Raw genomic sequence first — 19675 nt, 5'->3', positions numbered from 1 at the left:
CAATGTCTGAATAATAACATACATAGGAGCATTACAGATAAACATGAAAACTTAATAACATCAATAAATATTCGGTGACATCTTTTGTTGCCTAGAGCCGTACCTGCACACATAGAAGAGGATGTAGGCAGTGTGAGCTCTGGTCCTCAGCACAGTGGCCACATCTGTCCTCCGAACACATCGGTCATCCCATCAGAGCCACCCACTGCCTTGGCTGTCCAGCAGATCAGTGATGTAGTGGTCTGGAGAATGTGGACATGGGAACATTGAACATTTCAGGCATTACTCTCTTAAATGTTTGTGAACAAGGTATACTCGTTTTACCATTCAAAAACAACCATATTAAAGCATTTTTCACAACATTTTAATTGTCTAATATTAATTGTCTCAAATCTCTCCATGGGACGCCCAGCTTCTGCAGATTAAGCACACATGAATCAACTTGTGTGCTAAATATCTAACCCTTGACCTCTTGATTCAGGTGACCTAGTTCAGGGCCACAATATAATTGTGAGCTTCTAGTGGTCCAGGAGAGGTTCAAAAACCACTGCTTTAGGTGACTGCAGTATGTGAAATCTGTGACTATATTTGCATATGAAATGTTGTCTGTTCATCACTGTCGTCAGTCAATGAAAACCTAGTAAATGATATATAAAGAGATGTATGAAATGTTCAATATTGCAGTTTGTTTGCACCCTAAAAAATTCTGTTAAAATGTATAAAAAATGAATTTGAAATGTGACTTCCAGACTTTTTAGAACTATGCAGCAATGCCTGGCATGTAACTTTACATGTGTATTTGAACTATATTGTACCTGTATACAAGCTGTCTCCCAGCTGTGAGATCACACTTGACAATCTATATACAGGTTCTGGCTGGTTTAAACACATTTGAAAGTTAGGATTGTAATGTTGAATAACCACTTCATCTTTGACCACACACAAATGGATTATATACTGTTATTTTTCTTCTTCTATTAGTCTCTTTCTCTCTGCCAGTGTCTATTTTTTACTTCTCAACACTGTGGCTGTTTTCTTTTTTTTTGCTTGCTGGTCTGAACCATTTGAAGCTGTTGTAGGCATATCAAATATACAATAAAAACAGATGTATATATGCGACCTCCTTTATCCGTCCTCCAGCTTAATGAATTCTCACATGCAAGTGGAGGATGGTAGAACTTTTATTGCTGCAAAGTTCTGGGTAAAATCATGTAGAATTACTGTTTCTTTGAGGTAACAAAACCCAGACAGACATTCCCTCCAGTTCTGAGGTAAATTTCCCAGATGTGATCGTAGAGTGTTTTTTTTGTAATTCAATTCTGGTCTGGGGCTGATTCCTCAGCCCAGAATTTATGTGACTATAAATATTGTTGAGCGTTAGGAACCGCCGGTTGGCAACATAAAAAGTTCCTCTGTCTGAGGATTGATCGATAGGACCGTTCCAGACTTAGGACGCTTGTCATTAGCCAGGATGGAAGTTAGCTGACTTTGCAGTGGGTCAAGTTACGCCTTAAGCTATTCAGTTTGAATGCAACAGATGATCCTGTTCTGAACAGTTACACAGGTTATTATTACACACACAGAAACATTCCACCTTCTCAGGTGACAACTGAAATGTCCAATCACAATCCTTCACCTCTTGACAAAGGAATGTGTCTCACCATGGAGTTAACAACCTCTCACTATCAGAACCTCCACACATTCTGTCATTGTTGTGTAATAAGTCTCTGTTCACCATTCTGTTATTAAGGACAAAAGTGTTGGGGTTTGTGTTGGGAGTCTGACAAAACACTGTCACTCAGTAACTGGGTTCATCCCACATGGTCCTCTATGCTCAGGCTCTGGGACTTGGCTATATCACACTTTATACCAGGTTATTAGTTATGTGGGACAGAGTAACACTTTATACCAGGTTATAAGTTATGTGGGACTGAATAACACTTTATACCAGGTTAGAAGTTATGGGGACTGAATTATGAATTAGAGTGTTTGCTTCCATACAGGTGTACTGCATGATACAATTAACATCCTATCATGCTCCGTGGCACATATGAAAATACTGAGCAGGCCCAGTTGACCAATGATTTTGGATCATGATGGCAAGAGGAAAGGATGCCTGGAGCTTTACTAATAAAGACTGTTCAACTGGATAGTGATACAATAGGAACAGTGACTAAAGTTACATCTGCATTTAGACCCATGGGAAAGGCATCAGTAAATAGGGTTGTACACTGTGGTTGAAAGTGCACATTCAATAACCATGATGCTCATGCATTACTGTGATATGGAAGAAAAAACAGAAGAGCAACTCTTCTCCGGTTTCTGAGAATGTGAATGCAGTACATGATCACATTGTGTAAACAAGAAAAGTTTGTTGAGAACTTCACAGAGGGATATTAGAGTAGGTTTGCAGTGCATCAACCCCTCATTACAAAGAGACAAAATGCCCATTTGAGAGTTCAGTAGTGCAAAAACCATAGCCACTGGTCTAAAGAGATGTGGCAGAAAGTAGTATGGTCAGATGAATCAACCTTCACCATATTCTGGATGACAAGTAGGCCAGTGTATATGTGTCAGACACCAACAGAATGGTACAGGCCTGAATGCTTCATCCTTCACCATATTCTGGATGACAAGTAGGCCAGTGTATATGTGTCAAACACCAACAGAATGGTACAGGCCTGAATGCTTCATCCTTCACCTTAATCTGGATGACAAGTAGGCCAGTGTATATGTGTCATACACCAACAGAATGGTACAGGCCTGAATGCTTCATCCTTCACCATATTCTGGATGATAAGTAGGCCAGTGTATGTGTCAAACACCAACAGAATGGTACAGGCCTGAATGCTTCATCCTTCACCATATTCTGGATGACAAGTAGGCCAGTGTATATGTGTCAGACACCAACAGAATGGTACAGGCCTGAATGCTTCATCCTTCACCATATTCTGGATGACAAGTAGGCCAGTGTATATGTGGCATACACCAACAGAATGGTACAGGCCTGAATGCTTCGCCCCTACAATCACACGGTCTGGAGCCTCTATTATGCTATGAGGATCATTTTCCTGATCATCAAAACACCAAATGAGGGAATATCTTTCGGCATATACCTCCAGTAGAGTTACAGAGACTTGTGCAATCTATGCCAACGTGCATTGCAGCAGTTCTGGTGGCTGTGGTGGCACCTTTCAGAGACACTTCATGTTGTTACTGGTCAATAAGTCACATTGGTGACAAAGACCTTTTCTCTGCATTAACGTTTGCTGTGCTGGGTTCAAACGTATTCCTGGTTGCTATGTTGTGTGGTGAAGTGGACTTTTTGATGAGCAAGTTTGTATTGTAAGGGTTGAACTGCATGTATCATTTGATCAGCAATCTAGACTTCCTGACTGACAAACAATGGGGTTGCAGTACATGAACCCTTGTTTTCCCTTTAATTTGTCATCTGTATGTAGTAGGCTATGTTTTTCTACATACAATACCTCCTATGTGGCCTTAATGAATAATAACAATGTGACTGCGTTAACCACACTATGTAAACTTCAATGAAATAAACACAATGTACATTAGGTAGCTAGCTACCCAGCCTCTTACACGAGAGTCTACTGCACGCCACGTTCCATGGGGCATTACGATGAGACTCACGGGAAGGTAGATAAAACATTACCATGCTTGATGTAAATAAAATGAACACAACCTGTTCCACAGCCCCTCTCATTTCCCAGCTTCAGTTAGTAATATGTACAACTGAAACTAAACTGAATGTGAAATATCTATTTGGTGCGTGTTGTGATCCAAATGAATATAGTTTAGTTTAACCGCACACGTAACTTCTCTGTGTGTGGAACTAAAATTGTAAACTCCGAGTTCCCCCCGAAACGGACCTTGGAGCCGTAACTATAGCAACCGAAGTAGCCTAGCACACTTGATGCAGCTTCGGAAATATGGCAAATGCAAGCCAGATTTGTATGTGCCTTCCTTCGTTTAGGGAATTATAGCCAGTTCGTTTTCTTACTATCTTTATAATTATTGGACGTTGTGTAATTTACTCTGACACCAACATTATTAAATCCTCCATTGTTGCGATAGTGACAAAAGCACGATCTCTGATTGGCTACCGTCCAGCGGCAAGAGCCAAAGGTTGAACATGGTTGAGCTTCGCCGGCAGGACCAAATATTGTGCGTGTTCCCGTGGGCGGCAGTCGCCTTGCTTCGGCTTGCCGCGGCTGCCAGGGTTGGAGGCAAAGCTGCCGTCGAGGATTCATTGAACGTAATGGAGGAGGCAGCGGTTGCCGGTTCCGGTGTTCAAAGCCCCTTTTACGGGCACGGCGGTAGGGATTATTGCGTGCTAGTGTTCTTAATGACACCACAATGCAGTTCCAGGCCAAATACAGTTAATTTAAAAGATAATTCAGTTTCTAAGCGAAACAGCGATTTGACAAGTGCGATTTTGGTGAGTCCACTATTTTTAAATGTTTACAGTCAATTAGCCTCCGCTACTTAATAATTTGGTCGGTGTGATACACCAAAAGGTGAATGTAAATTAAAATGTTTCTGTCAATATATATCCATACAGCATGAACAGTTTATTTAATTAATGGATTTATTTCAGTTTCTATCAATCCATCTGACTCTTCTTCAGTCCGCTTTGACTGGCTGTCCTTCCTGTTCTGTCTTACATTTCTATCTGTCCGTTTCTCTGATTTGGCTGTCTTGATGCTTTTCTGTTCTGCCTGCATTTGTGTCTGTCAGTCAAAGTGAAAAATGTAATCTATCTTAATGAATTACAAACACAAAACGGATAATGAATTGTGTAAGTATTCACCCACTTTAGTCAATATTGGGTTGAGGCACATTTGTTATCAATTACATCCATGGGTTTTTGGGTAAGTCTTTACCAGCTTTGCACCTCTGGACAGGGCAAATTGTGACCCTTCTACTGTGCAAATTGCTCAAGATTTGTCAAGTTGGATTGAGACATGGTGATCATATCACTAAATGACCTAGCTCTATGAACAGACACAAACTACATTACCTGCCTCTACAAAGAGCCATTAATTACAATATGTACCTCTGCAAACAGTACCCAACTTCATTGCCTACAGTACCTCTACAAACAGTCATTAATTACATTGCCTACCTACAGTCATCATTAACATTCTGTTCTGTAAGTCACTCAACACATTACCTTGTGGTGGTCCAGGCAGTTAGAATAAGTATTACTTGCTGAGGAATGGTTAAGGGTCAGCATGTTCCATTGCTGTCATATCCTGTAAGGCAAAGCTATGATTATAAATGAGCAGAAGTGAATTTTCTATTATATTATTTCTGAATTCATTTCCAAAATATGCTTTAATGTTTTTCACAGCTACAAGCAGACTGAACTCAAGGCAACACACCACTTACAGCTGAAGAAAGAGGAGAATAATATCTGGTCCTGAGCAGAGGAGGCTTATACAACTACCCTCACCCAGAGAGATTGCAGTATAAAAACAATGCAGAAGGAGATCAGCAAGCTGATGATGGAAAAACAGCTTGCACAGGTTAGACATTGTCATTATTTTGGGAGTGTTTTCAATGGTTGACATCTACATTTGAAATTGGGGGGAGAAAGCTTTGCATTTGAAGTATTAAAATACAAGTTGACTCTAGCCTGCTGTACTAATCCAATATGACACTGTATTTTTAAAGATTACAGATGTCATTTATTTGTCATTGACTTGAACAGAAGGTCCAACCTTTGTTTGAACTACTTACTGAAAGTCAGCTACTGTACCAACGACTGTCAGATTCCCACACATGCCCTACAAATTCACAACAGTGCCAGTTTTACACATAGTGGTCAAAAACCATGGACTGTGTCTTCAGGGTATCTAGCATTAGTGTACTACATTAGATAATGCTATTAAAATGTGGTTAAACTTGGGTCTCATCGGCTGTACAATATAGTCTTTAATAATATCTATATTGAATATTAGTCTAGTTATAGTTATTAAAATGATGTATTGGTCATATTATAACAAATGTAACATTTTATTTCAGCAAGAAATTGATAGATTAAAGCTGAGGCAGAAAGTCATTAAGAATCAGAGACCACGTCTAGCTTGGAACGACAAACCGATTGAGACAAAGCGAGAGGAGAGAGAGATAAAAGCAGGATTAGAGAGACAAGGAATAAATGAGAAAGCAAAACAGGACGAGGAAACGATAAAAGCACTGACACAAGAGATTGAGAGATTGAGAGAGATTAAGCCAGAAATGTCTTATAAAAAAGATGAAGACATTTGTAATCTAGAAAGTGAGAGAGTTAAACTGGTCAACAAAAAGGTACAAGATTTGGAGAGAGATGTTGAGAGACTGAAAGAAATTGAACAGGAAAGGTCATTTAAAGGAGAAAGAACAATGCATATTGCAAAAATCGAAGACGTTCAACTAGTCAACAAACAGCTAAATGACTTGAAGAGTGAGGTTGAAATATTGAAACAGAAGCAGTTATTTCAAAAGCAAAGATCCATGCATATTGCAGAGAGTGAGGGAGTTAAACTGTTCACCAAACAGCTAAACGACTTGAAGAGAGAGGTTAACAATTTGAAAGAAGACATGACAAGTAAAGAAATTCAATATGAAAGAAGATTTGAAGTTGCAAAAAAAGCGCATAAAAGACAGAATGAAAGAATGAAACAAGTTAACCAACATTTACTACAACTAGAGAAAGAAGTAGTGATAATTAAAGAAGCGATTGGATTGAATGAGTGTACTGGTTTAGAGAGAATAGGTGATGGAAACAGAGAGACAAAGAATGATGGAAGAGAAAAAGACATTAAACAAAGCATTGAGAAAGAGATGGAGATTAACCAAGAACAATATGAATTGGAGGAAAACTTCAAGACAATCAAGCAACAGATGGTAGAATTTGATAAAGTGAATAACTGCCCTAAAGCAACCATGCAGTTCAAAGGTGAAATGATACAGGTAAGTGGGGAAGGGGGTGGACAGAACCAACTGGACATGAAGGAGGAGGAAACAGAGAGTGAGAATGACATACAAAAAGAGAAAAAACGAATGAGACGTGAGATGGGACCAAAAGAGACTGAAATAATAAATGCAAGGCTGAGAGAGTATTACATGTCAATCTACAGGGAAAGACTGACACAGAGTAAGAATAGAGAGATGCTAAAGATTGCAAGAGAGAAGAGAGAGCGAGAGAAAGAGATGGAGGAGGAAAGAGAGAGACAGAAAATGAAGACAGAGGAGAGACAAAAAGAGAGGGCAAGAGAGGAAAGAGAGCAGGAGAAAGAGTTACAGAGAAAGAAGGAAAGAGAGAGACAGAGAGAGAAAGAGAATGAGTGTGAAAAGATTGGGAAAGAGATTGAGGAAGTGGAGGACAGAAGGTCCAAAGTAAATATGAATGATATAGTAACTATAATAAAATCAAAAGGACTGCAACAGCATCAAAGGCGGAGAGAAAAGTGCCTACAAAGTTTCAAGGTGGATCAAGAACAGAAAGAACAGAGAGAAAAGAAAGAACAGAGAGAACAGAAAGAACAGAGAGAAAAGAAAGAACAGAGAGAACAGAGAGAACAGAGAGAAAAGAAAGAACAGAGAGAACAGAAAGAACAGAGAGAAAAGAAAGAACAGAGAGAACAGAGAGAACAGAAAGAACAGAGAGAACAGAAAGAACAGAGCGAAAGAGAAAAACTCATGAGGGAGGAAGAGGAAAGACTTCAGGAGATGAAAGGGAATCAGGAATGGTTAAGACAGCAAAAAGAGCTGAATATACAGAGAGAGAGAGAACACGCCAGCTACATCGCTTCAGCCAGAGTAAAACAGAAAAGAATTGAGGACCCTGCCCCTTCCAATAAGAGTCTTATTAGGAGAGCTTTTCACTGGATGCGTAGGAAGTTTGGACTGAAGAACCTCAGAAAGAAGCTGGTAAAAAATTAAAGGAAGCCCTTGTTAGTCATGGAAGCCATTTAGAGGTCAGTAATCTTTATTTACACTGTTTGTCACAACCCCTTCCCTGTGACTCTTGTTTGTTCAATGTACATGTTGTTTCCGTCGTTGTTTGTTGGTATGTGTGCCTGGTGCGTCTGTTCCATGTCTGTCCTGGTGTTGTGTTCTGGTTGTCCGGGCAACGAGGCGGGGGCGGGGTGTTCCCCACCTGACAGTCATTATCCACTCTCACACCTGTTCCTGATCTGCAATCCACCACAGCATTTAGAAGAGTGTAGTATTTGTGGAGATATAATAACACACACAGACACTGAGCCAAGGTGAGTCCGTTTATTCCAACTCTGTACCCCCTCAAACAGCCAAACCCCGGAAGGTCCAATGGCCCCTCCCATTACCGTATTTACTCTAGTACTGATACCATCATGACCGTACCTTATAAACTACTGCAGAGAGGACCTGACTTCCAGCCCCTGCTGGATAGTTAAGTCCCAACCGTATGTTGAGCTTTGCGCACCAGCTAAACCTTTGCTGTATTGACCTAGTCCTGTTTTGCCTGTCTGCCTGTTTTCTGATTACCTACCTGTAACCCTGCTTTTTCCCCTGCCTAGACAAACCCGACAACTGCACGCACCTGTTTGTCACCCTGGACCTCGGAGCCACCCTGCACCTAGATTCCACGCCAACCCACAGCCACTCGGCCCACCCCCCCGACACTGTTGTTATACGTACGGCAGCTTTTGAACACATTTTTAATTTTAGGTCCAAATGTGATGAGATTAGGTACTACTGAGTGTAACACATTTGTAAAAGTTGAAATACTAATTACATTCTTTCCTTTTTTTGTGTTATGTTGTGTTGTTTTTTGGGAAATACTGACCCAATACTTTCCTGTTTCTGTGCTTTTCCTGTTACAGCTAATGCCATGATGAATGAAGCCCAGTCAATGTAATTGTCTTTTATGCTTGAAACCATCTCTTATATAATAAAATAGAAATGAATTACTATGTGTGTGATTATTGACTGAAAGCATTGAGATTATGTTGGTTATAAATTTCATAATTTCTATACATGATTTCTATACACTCAACATTTCACCAGTGTTCTAGTTTACTCTAGAACAGTTACTTTTAATAGGAATCATAAATAATACGAATCAATACGAATCATCAATAAACATGTATTTAAGACCACAGGAAGTTTTATTTGTCATCAAATAAGGATATACATTATAACCATTTAACAAAATGCTTCCATGTTTTTTCCCTAAAAGCAATCAAAATAAAGGGATAAATAAATTAAATCACATGAAAGTAACAAAAGACTTGGTGCTTTGAATTCCCACACAGCTGTATATAGGGGTCAAGCTCCTAGAGCCTCACCATGCAATTCATCATGCAGAAATGTATTTTTTGATAGAGAAATGAACATTGGATTCTCTGGCAACAACTCTGGTGGATTTGCTTGCATTCAGCATGTCAATTGGACATTGTCTCTCAAAACTTGAGATATCTGTGGCATTGTGTTGTTAGACAAAACTGTGCGTTTTAGAGTTGCCTGTTATTGTCCCGAGCCCAAGGGGTACACGTTGATCCTGTTTAATCACCTGTCAGGTCAATGGATTATTTTGGCAAAGGAGAAATGCTCACTAACCAGGAAATACACATATTTATGCACAAAACCTATTTCAGCTCATAAAAAATGGGACCAACACTTTACTTTAGGGTGTCCTGTCATGGAAAACACTTCACACACCCACACAGAGACCAAGATGGAGCCAGAGCTCTTACAAGTTCCTGACTTCATTTAGTCAATCACTAGTACAGACAGCGCCGGGTTCGTGGAGGGTCCAATAACCAAGAGTCAGATCAACTCTTCTAGAGTCTTTGCTCCAAAAGCAAAAAAGCCCCGTTATCCGACCCTCCAGGCCCTTTATGAGGGAGGTACAATGATTGGTTTACCATAATATCATCTTGGTTTATCATTATCACATGATCTCAGACATTACCACCCCTCCCATAGTCCTTATTTGGGGTCTATGTAGGCCCTCCATTTCTTCACAGAGCTGTTGAAAGTATTCTGTTTTACTGGGGTCTTCGTTCTGTTCATAGACAAACACCACGGGGAGGGGGGTAGTTGTACATCATCCGTCTCAGGTCCTGGTGTAGATTAACACCAAGGGGGGAGGGGGGGTAGTTGTACATCATCCGTCTCAGGTCCTGGTGTAGATTAACACCAAGGGGGGAGGGGGGGTAGTTGTACCTCATCCATCTCAGGTCTTGGTGTAGATTGACACCAAGGGGGGAGGGGGGGTAGTTGTACATTATCCGTCTCAGGTCTTGGTGTAGATTGACACCAAGGGGGGAGGGGGGTAGTTGTACATCATCCGTCTCAGGTCTTGGTGTAGATTGACACCAAGGGGGGAGGGGGGTAGTTGTACATCATCCGTCTCAGGTCTTGGTGTAGATTGACACCAAGGGGGAGTGGGGGTAGTTGTACATCATCCGTCTCAGGTCTTGGTGTAGATTGACACCAAGGGGGGAGGGGGGTAGTTGTACATCATCCGTCTCAGGTCTTGGTGTAGATTGACACCAAGGGGGGAGGGGGGTAGTTGTACATCATCCGTCTCAGGTCTTGTTTCCGAACGATCCTAACCCATTTCTGATTTCTAATTGTCTTCTCCACAATAAGACATGATTGACCGCTCATGTTTTCTTCTTTCTAAATATACGTTTAACTTCTCCATGCTAACTTTTTAACTTCTACATGCTAACCATTCTAAAAACTGTCTGGTTGAGTTTATTGACTCCAAACAGAAATTTAGTTAAGGTAGAATCATGCTGCCACTGAACTGTTTTTTAAAAGGATATATAAAAACAGGGGGCACCAAGCGGGCATTTTCCACCATATAGACATCCCATGAGGGCCCATTGTCTTGCATGTAGGAGCATGTACTGTAGAGGCCAACACAACCCCTTGTTGGCAATCACAGAGGTCAGACGTTTCTTGTAGTTGCCCACCAGGTTTGGACACATCTCAGGATGTATTTTGTCCCACTTCTCTTTGCAGATCTTCTCCAGGTAATTAAAGTTTCGAGGCTGACGTTTGGCAACTTAAACCTTCAGCTCCCTCCACAGATTTTCTATGGGATTAAGGTCTGGAGACTGGCTTTTTCTTGAGTCTCTCCTTTGTTGCCTTGGCCGTGTGTTTGGGTAATTGTCATGCTGGAATACCCATCCACGACCCATTTTCAATGCCCTGGTTGAGGGAAGGAGGTTCTTACCCAAGATTTGGTGGTACATTGCCCCGTCCATCGTCCCTTTGATGCAGTGAATTTGTCCTGTCCCCTTAGCAGAAAAACACCCCCAAAGCATAATGTTTCCACCTCCATGTTTGACGGTGGGGATGGTGTTCTTGGAGTCATATGCAGCATTCCTCCTCCTCCAAACAGGGCGAGTTGAGTTGATGCCAAAGAGCTCAATTTTGGTCTCATCTGACCACAACACTTTCACCCAGTTCTCCTCTGAATCATTCAGATGTTCATTGGCAAACCTCAGACAGGCCTATTGTGGATATACTGAATGTATAAGCTGTTAAACTGTTGTAAGCATTAAGGCCAAAATGTTGAATGTCTGTAGCAAAATGCTGAAACTGAAAGAAGCAAGTAGAAAAAACAGGAAATCTTATTTAGACGGTTGCTAGGAAGAGGAAGTAGATTTAGCTTGGGTGTCTTAGGCAAACAGGACACAGATGGACAACACACACACATACTGAGGAACTTCAAGCTGAAGACATAATGCCCAAATATGACGATTGTGCTGCATGTACACATATAAGGTATAGAACATAAACTGGACTAATGGCACACTGCTTGGCTACCTCAACCCCCCATTATTAGGCATGTTTGAAGTATAAATAATGCTGTTATGACGATACATGTTCAGACATTGTGCGGCGACACTTGTCTCCAAAAGCTGTCGTAATAAATGGAATATGCGGTATGGTAATTGACTTGACTCCTGGTGTGTTATTCTCCTTTCCAACAAACCAACTCGGGTAAGTGTTAGACTTCAACACTGTACATGTGCTTTCTTGTGTTATAACAGGTGAGGAAGGACCCAAAAGCGAAATGTAATAAAGCAATGTCTTTAATAATGAAAGAGTAACAGTCCAGGTGAACAGAAATCCTCTTCTATAAACAACAAACAGAAATGCCGTAGATACGGGCGTTATTCCAGATACGGAGGTATTCCAGAGACAGGAGCAGGGTACAGCAAAAGGTCCAGGTGTAGTGGCGTATAGTCTCGGGTCTCACAGGATACAGCAGATCCAGAAAGGACTCAGGCAGGAAGGAAAACAAACAGGTGAAAGGGAGCGCCTCTTGCATGGAAAACTCACGGAATAATCTGGCAAAGAAGCAGGGAAAAGGAGAGCTAGAAGTAGCAAACACAATCAGGGGGGAGAGAACAGGTGTGGGAGAATTAGCGCGATCGCTGGTTACAAACAAGAAACAGCTGAGGGTGAATGGAGGTGCATGTGGTGTGTGTGCGTAATGGGGAGTGTGCGTGTGTGTGCGTGTGTAAGAGCGAGTATGGCCAGAAGAGTGAGAAAGGATACCAGAACCATGACATCTTGAGCAGGGGGACCGGGCGGGTGCTGCAGGATTTCAGTCCTTCATGGCGTAGTGTGTTACCAATTGTTTTCTTGGTGACTATATGGTCCCAGCTCCCTTGAGATCATTGACAAGATCCTCCCGTGTTCTGGGCTGATTCCTCACCGTTCTCACGATCATTGCAACTCCACAAGGTGAGATCTTGCATGGAGCCCCAGACTGAGGGAGATTTCTAGTTGGACATTCCTTAAAGGAACTCTTGAAAACGTTTTTCAAAAATAAGTACAAGTACCTTTAAACAATACTGTTGAACTTATGGTCAATATACCACCAAGGACAACTTTAAATAGTTCTTGTACCAGGCTAATATGAGCTGTGTGTAATAGAATGGGGTGATAAACGGACAAGATGTTAATGCATTTTCCTACATTTGTGTGCCTACTGATAATATATCACAATGCATATATCAAATGTCCATAATGTTGTATTTCCAAATAATACATTCTCTCTCATCTGCTCTGTTTTATAAGTAACCATGTATTTGTATGGTGTTGGTGTCAATTGTTTAAATTATTCTTTGTGCATTGAGTGGTATGGTTTGTTTATTTTGCATTCCGGGTTTTTTGTTTGGCATACTCACAAAACACTACAAATGTATTTTCAGTGCCATCGATTGACACAGGGTGAGGTCACTGGGAAACAACAGCGCGGCCAACACTCAAACTGCCTGTCTTGTTCAGGTATGACATTGTGTTTCTAACACTCTCATCCTAAAAAATGAGTGTTGAGAAGAGAAATAGGAAACAGAAGTTAAAGGGGTCTATTTCTATACACTATATATGTAACTATGTAAATCATTTCTGTTAAATTCCTTCATAAAATGGGGGGCTTTCGCCATCTCCTGGCTTTTTAATGTAATTATACAGCTAGCAGCAAAAATCTGGAATTCTGGGAAATTTACCTCAGAACTAGAGGGAATGTCTGTTGGTGAGTTGAGAAACGATCGTGGGGTAAAATACAGTTACAAAATGTATTCATAAAATGTTTGTATGTTTTCTGTAAAATAATTTGCGATTTATGGAACTGTTAAGGGGTATTGCCGACTTGGCTTTGGATGCAACAGGTCGGCTTTTCCGATCCAAACGATTATGCATATGTTCGGTGCTAGCCAAATATCGAACTGTGTAACTGAAAATAATCGTTAGTTACCGGGAATGTAACTCAGGTTATATGAGTGGAGCAGAGCCCCCTAGAGGGGCTTTAGCTCTTAGTGGTTTACCCTGGCCGCGTCCGCGTCCATACTGAAAACTCATTATGCAAGATGCAACAGCCAATCAGGGCACGCCTGCCCCTATATAGTACCCGTGAGCCCAGAGAACACCCTCCCGAGATTATTCAGCATAACTCGGGACGGCAGGGCAACAGGTCTGGGGGCGCCGCTCCACTCATATAACCAGAGTTACATTCCCGGGAACTAACGTTATATGTCGTGGAGCTCCACCCCCTAGAGGGGCTTTAGCTCCTAATGGTTTACGGCGGAGCGAACGAGCCAAAGATGTACTCCCTGCCGGAAAACCAGTAAGCTCACAGGGTTCAGTAAAAACTTTCCCCAAAAACCCCAAGACAAAAACATCCCCGACAGCTGACAAGGTCAGAAAGGGATGATCGAATGCATAATGATGGAATCCCCCTTAGTGTAGGCCCATGAAACATAGGCCAACCCAGGGAGAAAGGATGTTGAGCTCAAGCGAGAGGGAAACGCAGCCGCACAGAGGACCGAATGAACAAGGGAAGGCAGAGACACCTCTAGTAGATAGAAACGCACGAACTCCGAAGGCGACGGCCATGATGCCGCGGCGCAAATGTCATCCACTCTGACCCTGTGGAAAAGGGCAGAGGAGGCAGCAACACCCTGCGTGAAATGTGCACAGAGATCCTCCGGAACAACAGAACCAGACGCCCGGTAGGCCAAAGTGATGCAGTCACAAAACCAGTGGGAGAGACGCTGCTTAGAAAGCGGACGACCCAACCGGGAATCCGAATAGCAAATAAACAGCTGGGGAGTCGGTCTGATAGACCTGGTGCGCTCTACGTAGAGGGCGAGAGCGCGCACCGGGCACAGACAGTGGAGCCTCTCGTCCTCCTCACGGATGTGCAGAGGAGGGAAGAAGGCCTGTAATTCGATAGTCCTCTACCGAAAAGAACTGGTGATAACCTTGGGTACGAAGGACAGATTAGGTCTCAGCGTAGCGCAACCCAAGTCCTCTCTGATAGCCAGGCACCCCGGGCGTACCGAGAGTGTGCAGAGATTACTCACTTGCTTAGCAGAGCACAGAGCGATAAGCAAGGCAGACTTAAGGGAGAGCAACTTGACAGAACACTGCTGTAAGGGCTCGAATGGGGGTTCACAGAGAGCGCCCAGCACCTTAGCAAGGTCCCATTGTGAAGCGCTCAGTCTGGCCGCTGGGCGCAAACAGCGCGTACCCAAAGGAAAATGGCGAAGGAGAGGGTGGCTGTTAACCGCGTTTCCAGCAAAAACCACATGACACGCAGAGATGGCCGATGCATATCCGCGGATGGTCTAAGGGGACCTATCCATATCAAAGAGATAATGCAAAAATGACAGAATCTCCACCACAGGCCAACACGAAGGGTCCGAGGACCTCTGCGTGCACCACGACACAAACATGTTCCAGTGAAACAATTTGGACGTTGACGCTGCCCTAGCGCCCTGGATGGTGCGCACAACGGCAGCGGACAAACCTCTGTTCAAAAGCCTGTCCCGATCAGGAGCCAGACCCTGAGAGCTCCTTAGAGCGATGAAGGGTGTAGAATCGAGCCCTCCGCTTGGGACAGTGCATCCTGCCTGGGCGGAACCGACCACCGACGGTCCGCCAGCAAATGGATCATCTCTGTATACCAGATAGCCGCAGGGTGATCTTGTGCCACCAGGATGACCCGAAGCCCTTCCACTTTGATCCGAGCCAGTAGACGCGCTATGCAGCGCTGCAGAGGAAAAGTGTACAGGAGGCCCTGAGGCCAGGAGTGGTGCGCGAACGCGTCCACCTCCAGAGGGGGGCGATCCATCTGGGACAAGGAGAACCACAGGCGACAGTGTGCATTCCGTCTGGACGCGAATAGATCCACCTGGTTTTCCCCAAACCTCTGCCAGATGTGGGAGACGATATCTGGGTGGAGACGCCATTTGTCGTGATGGAGGCCGCCCCGAGACATCATGTCCGCGCACACATTCAGATGGCCCGGAATGTGAGACGCAGTCAGGGAGCAGAGATGGGCATGAGCCCACAGCCAAAGATGCGTCGCCGACCGGTGGAGAGAGGAGACCTGATCCACCCCTTGGCTATTGATGTACGCGACCGTGGCCCGATTGTCTGAGCCAATCAGGACATTGCGGCCCTCAACTAGGTCTGAGAAATGCATCAGCACCAATAAGACCGTGTCCAGTTCCAGCAGGTTGATGTGGCGAGGGCCGGGAGACCATATGCCCCTAAGATGCGTCTGTGAAAACCTGAACGCACTCTGACACCCTGCCCAGCGGAGCGCCCTGAGAGAGAACCAAGGGATCCCTCCAATAGGTCAGATCCCCTTGTAGGCGAACTGGCAGAGACAAAGTCCAGTTTCAATGACGCACCGGGTCGACCCGCTAGCAAGCAAACCAGGCCTATAGGCTGCGCATGTGCAGCAGGCCCAGGGGAACTACTTTGTGCGCTGTGGCGTTGAGGGCAGAGCGCAGATCGAGAGCCTGCGTGTCCGAAATGCGCACTTTCATCGTGCGCATGTCCATGACCAGACCCACGTAAGAAACCTGGCTGGCCTCGGCGTGCTCTTCTTCTAATTCACCGCGAGACCCAGTTGCGTGATAAGGGACACCACACAGTGTGTGTCCGGGCCAATTCCAGGGACAACGCAAAAATCAGGAGGTCGTCTAGATAGGCCAGAATCCTGATGCCCTCTCTGCGTAGGGGATCCAGCGCTGCCTCCAGACATTTGGAGAAGGTGCGTGGAGCCAGAGTGTTGCCGAATGGGATCCTTGTATACTTGTATACCATGCCCCGAAAGGCGAATCGAAAAAACTTCCTATGCCTGCAAACGATCGGGATATGGAAGTAAGCATCCTTGAGGTCTATGATCGAACAAAAATCTCCCGGTAGGAAGGCTTCCAGCAGGCGACTGGTGGTGAGCATTCGGAACGGTCGTTTGGGTACGTGCGCATTCAAATTGTGCAAATCCAAGATTGGCCTCACTCCTCCCGTCCTCTTGGGAACCAGGAAGTAACGGGAGTAAAAGCCGTCCTGCCTGAGATCCTCCGGGACCTCGGAGATTGCTCCTTTGCTCACCTCTGACAGTAGAGCAGACGCCAAATACAAACTGTTCATGTATTAAGTTAGAGACTCTTCAGATTATTATGTTTGTAAGCGTTTGACGCGTCTCTCTATTTGCAAATAAATTGTTAAATTGTGCCGAGAGTATTTTGTCTCTGTACTTCCTCCTTTAAGAGTTCTGATCGATGAAATTGCCATCACATTAGCCGCTACCTCTTCGACATCACGTGATGACGGAGTAGGAGAACGGTCTAAAATATGGGAGGCCGCTGACACGAGGAGAGCAACGTTGTTCGCCACGGCCAGGGCCTGTGATCCCAGAACGTAAACCTTATCCCGCAGCTGCCCCGAATAGCGGTCCTTGGTGGATGGCAGGGGGGGCTTCTTCCCCGACCAGCCCCAGAAAGGCAGGAAATGCACAGCCAGCTCGGGCTCTAAAGGAGGGGTGGTTAGTTTTGAACTCTCAAAATTGTCTACAATTAAACCAAGATAAAACTGAGATTATTGTGGTTAGCAACAAAAATAAAAGAACAAGTATTAGTAAAGAGCTGGATTCTCAGGCCCTTAAAACCAGGGATCAAGTGCTTAATCTTGGTGTTCTGATAGACTCAGACCTCACATTTAACAGTCATCAAAACGATCACCAAAACAACATTCTATCATCTAAAAAATATAGCCAGAATCAAAGGCTTGGTGCCCCAAAAAGACCAAGGGAAGCTCATCTAAGTTTTTATCTTTAGTAGGGTTGACTACTGTAATGGCCTCTTAACTGGACTCCCAAAAACAGACTGTAAAACAACTGCAGCTCATTCAGAATGCTGCTGCTAGAATGTGAACCAGGACCAAGAGAACAGAGCACATCACTCCGGTTCTTAAATCTTTGCATTGGCTTCCAGACAGTTACAGAATAGATTTTCAAAGTGGTGCTTTTAGTTTATAAATCTCTGAATGGTTTAGGACCCAAATACATTTCTGATATGTTTGAAGAATATAAACCGAGCAGGGCTCTTAGATCCATGAACACATGTCAGCTAGTAGAGCCCAGAGTCCAAACTAAACATGCAGAAGCTGCATTTAGCACTTATGCTGTACACAACTGGAATAAACTACCAGAAGATCAGAGACGTGCACCAAACATACATTTTTAAATCCAGGTTAAAATCACTTCTCTTTCACGTGCCTATGACTGAGCTCCTTAACTTAACCACAATGTTAAGCCTATAGCTTCCTATGTTTTTATCCCATTTTTATTCTTTTTATATTTTCTTACTCAAATTTTTCTTATTATGATGTTTTCATTTGTTTTGATGTTTTCATTTGCGTATTTGTTTTATGTTATTGTATTTATATATTCTTTTTTTTCTTTGTAAAGCACATTGAATTGCTTCGATGTATGAATGGTGCTACATAAATAAACTTGCTTGCTTTACCTGGTTACTTAGATCTTAATTAGATACTTCCCTAAAGTGGTGAACACAGCCAAACCCAGTTGAGTACTTTTACTTTGTACTTTGTACACCTCTACTTCTATGTGATTGTTGTGATCTTTCATTTCAGTTCCAAAGATGTGTTGTTGAGCTGGGGGATGCTGTTGCCTGGGTAAATGCCAACATGGGCCTCTTCTGAGTCCTCACCCCTGAATGATGAGGAAATACAGGGTGCTCTGCAGATGCTCAGAGAGGCCTCAACTCTAGAGGAAGAACAAGAAGCTCTCTCCCCATTCATGTTTTTGTTTACCGTAATAATTTTGAAGACACTGAAACATTCATGAACGAAACAGACAAAAGAGGACTTAGTGATAATTTTGAGCTTCTCTGTTAATTATTTTTGTTTATGAGGTTACCTATTAGCTGTATTTAAACCATCATCTAATGCTGGTTACCACACAACAAAAATTTTAAGATTCCAGAAAACACAATACAATTTGACGAGACAAAGAGACAAGGAACATCATTTATTTAGCAAGAGTTAACTGTACAGTGTTTTGGAAGTGTTCACCTGGCCATACAACATGATAGGATGAATCCAAAGCATACAGAATCTGGGCAAAGCTGAATACACAGTACATAAAGAAACAGTTTAGTTTTGACAGTGTTGGAATGTAATGTTTTGAATATTTAATGGGGTAATTAAATGTTTAATTGGCATATCATTTAATTTTGTATTTTTAGGTTATGCCATTAACTTTAAGATTTTGGGCTATATTAATTGACTTTCAATAATGTATGTTGTGCTCTTTTGGACCTGTTCTACTTGTAATTTATGCTGTTGAATCAACTTTTAGGATAAGGGTTAAATTAGATGTAACACTTATATTCCTCCCAACAATGTTTTAAGTCCATAACCACGTCATTACTATATAATAAAACATTTGCTTGTTCCAGACACCCCTGGAAAAATGTATTGTTCTGTAAACAGATGTTGACCTGACCGCTACATGATGCAAATTGAAACTTGCCACCTTTCTGCAAAAGGCTATAACTTCCAGTTACCAATTTCAACGTTCTAGAAGATTGCTGTTAAATTGAACAGTGCAAGTCAGAGGAAGGAGAAACCATTACAATGATTTGTATGAAAACTGGTCAGATCTACACAGCAGATCCCACAGGTCTCGGCAAAGGACCTTCAGAACAGTTTAGCTGTCACTGACGTTATTGCTAACAGGTCCACCGCACAATGTACCTTACAATCTATGGAAAATGCATAAATGGTAATACTGTAAAAACTTGTGCAAAAGGAGGCCTGTTTCACTTTGTAACACGAA

At 42.9% G+C, this 19675-nt stretch overlaps 1 protein-coding gene and 2 long non-coding RNA genes across 3 annotated transcripts; all 3 read left to right on the top strand.

Moving 5' to 3' along the window:
• Positions 1–4173: 4173 nt before the first annotated feature.
• LOC106024077 (ELKS/Rab6-interacting/CAST family member 1-like) lies at positions 4174–8444 on the top strand. The gene is made up of 4 exons (XM_034295675.1): positions 4174–4459; positions 5375–5549; positions 6049–6978; positions 8319–8444. The coding sequence occupies exons 2-4, from the start codon at positions 5502–5504 to the stop codon at positions 8442–8444; spliced, it is 1104 nt and encodes a 367-aa protein (XP_034151566.1). The 5' UTR covers positions 4174–4459; positions 5375–5501.
• A 17-nt stretch (positions 8445–8461) lies between these two features.
• On the top strand, positions 8462–8961 carry LOC117595307. The gene is made up of 2 exons (XR_004576508.1): positions 8462–8684; positions 8874–8961. It is a non-coding gene; the product is annotated as an uncharacterized LOC117595307 (long non-coding RNA).
• A 2954-nt stretch (positions 8962–11915) lies between these two features.
• On the top strand, positions 11916–18496 carry LOC105009926. The gene is made up of 3 exons (XR_827883.2): positions 11916–12012; positions 13233–13308; positions 18469–18496. It is a non-coding gene; the product is annotated as an uncharacterized LOC105009926 (long non-coding RNA).
• The last annotated feature ends 1179 nt before the right edge of the window (positions 18497–19675 follow it).

This window comes from Esox lucius, chromosome 11 (assembly GCF_011004845.1).
Source record: "Esox lucius isolate fEsoLuc1 chromosome 11, fEsoLuc1.pri, whole genome shotgun sequence".
NCBI lineage: Eukaryota > Metazoa > Chordata > Actinopteri > Esociformes > Esocidae > Esox > Esox lucius.
The sequence above is the reverse complement of the archived record's forward strand: the minus strand, read 5'-3'. Positions and strand labels throughout refer to the sequence as shown.